This window comes from Chlorella variabilis (assembly GCF_000147415.1).
Source record: "Chlorella variabilis unplaced genomic scaffold CHLNCscaffold_5, whole genome shotgun sequence".
Classification (NCBI taxonomy): Eukaryota; Viridiplantae; Chlorophyta; class Trebouxiophyceae; order Chlorellales; family Chlorellaceae; genus Chlorella; species Chlorella variabilis.
The window spans coordinates 157,868-161,768 of NW_005435083.1; the positions used below are offsets into that span (position 1 = coordinate 157,868).

The following is a 3,901-nucleotide window of genomic DNA, read 5'->3' on the forward strand; positions in this document are numbered from 1 at the left end:
GTCCCCCCCCCCCCCCCCCCCCCCACGCTTGCTGCGCAGGGGCAAGTATGCCCAGCTTCTGGCGGAGAACAAGAAGTTCACCCCTGAGGAGGAGGCGCTGTTTGATGCCAGCGCCACCCACGCCTACGAGAGCTTCCGCGACAAGGCGGCGCTGAGCCGGGGCATGAGCGTTGAGGCGATGCAGGTGCGCCCAGGCAGGGAGGTGCACCTGCAGCACGTGGGCGGCGGCAGGAGTCGGCTGCTCCTGCCTTCCCCCGGCGCCCATGCCCTGCTGTGCGGCCACTGCTGCCGCTGCCTGTGGCTGTGTGTGTGTGAGTGCAGGAGGTGGCGCAGGGCCGCGTGTGGAGCGGGCAGCGGGCGGCGACGCTAGGCCTTGTGGATGCGGTGGGCGGCATCTCCCGCGCCCTGCAGCTGGCCAAGCAGGCGGCGGGGCTGGCGGCGGACGAGGGCGTGCGCGTGCTGGAGCTGTCGCGTGCCAAGGTGCGCAGCGCCTGGCTGGCAGGCTGGGCAGGCAGAAGGGGTGCGTGAGTCTCCAGGGCGGGGCAAACCATCCTGCCAGCCATGGGCTGAGCACCGTGCTGCTCCCCCTGCCTGCCGTGCAGACCTCTCCGCTGCAGCTGGTCGCCGGCGGCGGCGCCTCGCTGCCCGCGGCCCTGGGCATGCTGCTGATGCAGGCTGTGCTCGCCGGCGGCTCGGCGGGGCAGGGCGCGGCGGCCACCAGCGCGGCGGCGGGCGCGCCGCTGCTGGTGCAGGCCCTGGCCAGCGCATTGGCGGGCGCTGGCGCCGGTTCCATTGCGGCAGAGGGCATTGCCGGCATCCCGGCGGCAGGCGCAGTCCAGGCGCAGATGCCTGACATTGCTGTGGAGGGTGTGGCGTCGCAGGCGCTGCTCAGCCAGGCGGGGGCGCAGGCGGCCAGCAGCCCGCTGTTTGATGAGGAGTGATAGGAAGCAGAACGAATGCAGCCGGCTGGGCCGCGAACGAATGTGCATGAAACACCCAGCTCTGAACATTTGATTTGATTGGTTCGATTTGATTCGATTCTGCTTCCGGCCCATTGATTGCCATCTTTACTTGTAAAGTAGCTGTTTTGGCAGTCTTCACTGTGCCGGGCTCTCGGGTGTGTGTGGCATGTGCACCGAGCGCCCCATCATCATCATAATGCAATTGGCCGCCCCTGCTGGCCGCGCCGCCCCTGCTGCCCCCGCCGCTGCCGCTGCTGCTGCGACCCCGTCCTGATCTTGGGCAGCGCCGCCAGCGGCGAGCCGGCGGCTGATGTGTAGTAGGCAGCACCTCTCTGCCTGCTGTCCACGCTCTGCATGCCGTCTAGCCACTGCACGTATGCAGGGTCCAGCTGCCAGTGGCGGGCCCCTTCCTGCAGCAGCTCCAGGTACCTGCAGGGCCCAGGCGGGCAGGCAGGCAGGCAAAGGGCGCCGCAGCAGCCTCAGCCGATGCGCTGGGCCAAGTTGCGGCCGCAGGTGGGCTGGGGCTGGGACCAGCAGGCTGCTGCAGAAGCATGCAGTTCCCCTGTCGGGCCAACCTCTGCGGCGGCGGCAGGCCGTCGGCGATGCAGCGGCCCTCGGGCGTCGCAAACGCCACTGCCGGCACGGCGGGCCCGCCGCCGTAGGGCTGCACCTCCACCTCCACCGGCCTGCAGGCCGCAGCAGGCCCAGAGAAGCAAGAGGGCTCTGGAAATCAGCGTGCCGTTGCGGTGCGGCTCTGCCCGGCCAGTCCACAGGCTGCACCGATTGCCCTACACCCACACCCACACCCACACCCACACCCACACCCACACCCACACCCACACCCACACCCACACCCACACCCACACCACACCCACACCACACCTGTACTCGTGCTCCATGTTGGCCAGCCGCGAGAAGTCTGCGGGGGAGAGGCGGTGCAGCAGGCCGTGCACGGCCTCGGGGGCGCCGCCGCTGGCCGCGCCGCCCGCCGTGCGCACCAGGTTGCCCATGGCGCCGCGGTGCGTGAAGCTCAGCCGCCACCCCGGCAGCTGCGCAGGCAGCGACTCCAGCGGGTGCAGCCCGCGGGCGCCGCCGAGCTTGCGGGGGCACATGTTGGCGCCTGCAGCACGCCGGGGAGGAGGGGCGGGGGTGCCACCGCTCAGCCTTCTGCTGGAGTGGCTCCTGCCGGCAAAGCCCGCCTCCCACAGGGTGGTCAAGCAGGCTTCCAGCGGGAGGCCATAGGCATACCGTAGGCAAAGTTCCACACGCTGCCGTCCGGCCGTGCAGCGCCGATGCCAACCAGCTGCTGCGCGATCGCCGCCACGCCGCCCGCGCCCGCTGTCGCCGCCGCGCCGCCGCCGCTGCTGGCGGCTGGCAGGCAGCAGTCGCCCGCCGTGGCACAGTAGGGGGCGCCCAGGAAGACTGGCTCGCCACCGCCGAAAGGCACCCACCACTGCACTGAAAAGGGGTCGTCAAAGCCGTGGCGGCTGATCAGGGCGACGCCTGCTGCCTGGAAGGTGACGGGCTGCCAGCTGGCGGCATGCCGCTGCATCGCCGCCACCACGTCGCCCCGCGTGCGCCACTGGCCCAGCGACAGGTGGGGGGTGAAGCGCTGGATGCGCCGCCCGGCATTGGTGCTGAGGTCGCCGCACTGCGGGAAGGCCCGCGCCAGCGCCGCCTGCACCTCCAGCAGCTCTGCAGCATGCGGGGAAGAAAGCAGCAAAGGCTGTGTCCGCCAGGAATGCAAACGCCAGGCACACAGCTTCCTGCAGACAGCGGGCACCATAAGAGGCAGCCGTGCGGCAGGGCAGCCACCTTGCGCGTCGGGGCGCAGCCACAGCGTGCAGCTCCTGTCGTGCTCGAAGAAGTCCAGCTCTGCCAGGGTCACCTGCAACACATGCTCCGCGGCAGTGCCCTCTGGTGAAAAGCTGGCTTGCGCGCTGGCTTGGCAGCTGCGCTGGTGGGGCCGCCGCCCGCACCTGGAAGGTCCGGACCGACTGCAACGCCTCGCGGCACAGCTGCGCTGCCTGCTGGAAGCCGGCGGGCTCGACGAACGGGTACAGAAGGTTGATGTGCGGAGGCCACCTGCTGAACGACTTGTCATTGAACACACGGCAGTCCTGGATGCGCGACCAGGCGTGGCGCGGCGGGATGACGCACACAGCCGCCTTGTAGGTCTTGAGGGCCGCCATCTGCGTGCCAGCGCACGATGCGACACAGGTCAGGCCGCCACTTAATTGCCAGGATGGGTCCACAGCGAAGCGTAGAAGCGTGTGCCTGGGACTCGGCCAGGTTGGGAGCCGCGGCTGAAACCTGCGCTCACCTGTTCCCGGCAGCAAGCGCCCGCCAATCGTGCAGCACAAATGCTGTCCGGTTGGGCTGCTGAGGCGGGCTCCGACCATGACATGTGTTGCCCCCTGATGTGGCACCCTCCCGATTGGGCAACCCCCGCCCCCGCTCCCTCCTGGCAGCCCGCGCGGCGCTCCCCTCCCATACGTGAACTGACCCCATATAGCCCTGTTTGAGGGTTGAGCGGGGCGGAGCGGGGCTGCTTGCACACGTGATGGCATGCACGCTTCAACGCTCCCGCTGTCATCTCACCTCTCTAGCGTCAGAAATACAACTCTTACAAGCCAACCAACACGAACAGAGAGACCGAACAACAGAAATGAACAGGAAATATGAAGCCGCCACAGGCGGCAGCACCTTCCAGCGGAGACGGCAAAGCGTACAAGGCACACTTTTTCAATGGTTCTTGCAATTGCCACCCTTACCGGTTATACAGCCACAGTGCCGCCCACACCGCGCACCATTCTTCTTGCAGCTGCAGTTCCGGGTGCAGGCGCCGCGGCAGCCGCAGCGCACGGCTGCCTGCCGCCGCCGATCTGCGCCGCCATCGTCACATTGAGAGACACCACAGGCACTCCTCGCTGCGCGTG

General features: G+C 68.9%; 2 protein-coding genes across 2 annotated transcripts in view; one reads left to right on the top strand and one right to left on the bottom strand.

Moving 5' to 3' along the window:
- CHLNCDRAFT_57181 (hypothetical protein) overlaps positions 1–1,092 on the top strand; it is a gene marked incomplete at its 5' end in the record, with an annotated part of 3,983 nt that extends 2,891 nt beyond the window's left edge. The window contains 3 exons of the mRNA XM_005849394.1: positions 40–184; positions 322–480; positions 603–1,092. Coding sequence (XP_005849456.1) covers positions 40–184; positions 322–480; positions 603–941 — 643 coding nt within the window. The 3' untranslated portion in view covers positions 942–1,092. The remainder of the gene's footprint in view (positions 1–39; positions 185–321; positions 481–602) is intronic.
- A 61-nt stretch (positions 1,093–1,153) lies between these two features.
- Positions 1,154–3,154, bottom strand: CHLNCDRAFT_142723 (hypothetical protein; the record flags this gene model as incomplete). Its single annotated transcript, XM_005849665.1, has 6 exons — positions 1,154–1,391; positions 1,538–1,648; positions 1,845–2,082; positions 2,211–2,657; positions 2,778–2,850; positions 2,942–3,154. 6 exons carry the CDS (start codon positions 3,152–3,154, stop codon positions 1,154–1,156), a joined length of 1,320 nt encoding a protein of 439 aa, XP_005849727.1.
- Between the last annotated feature and the right edge of the window lie 747 nt (positions 3,155–3,901).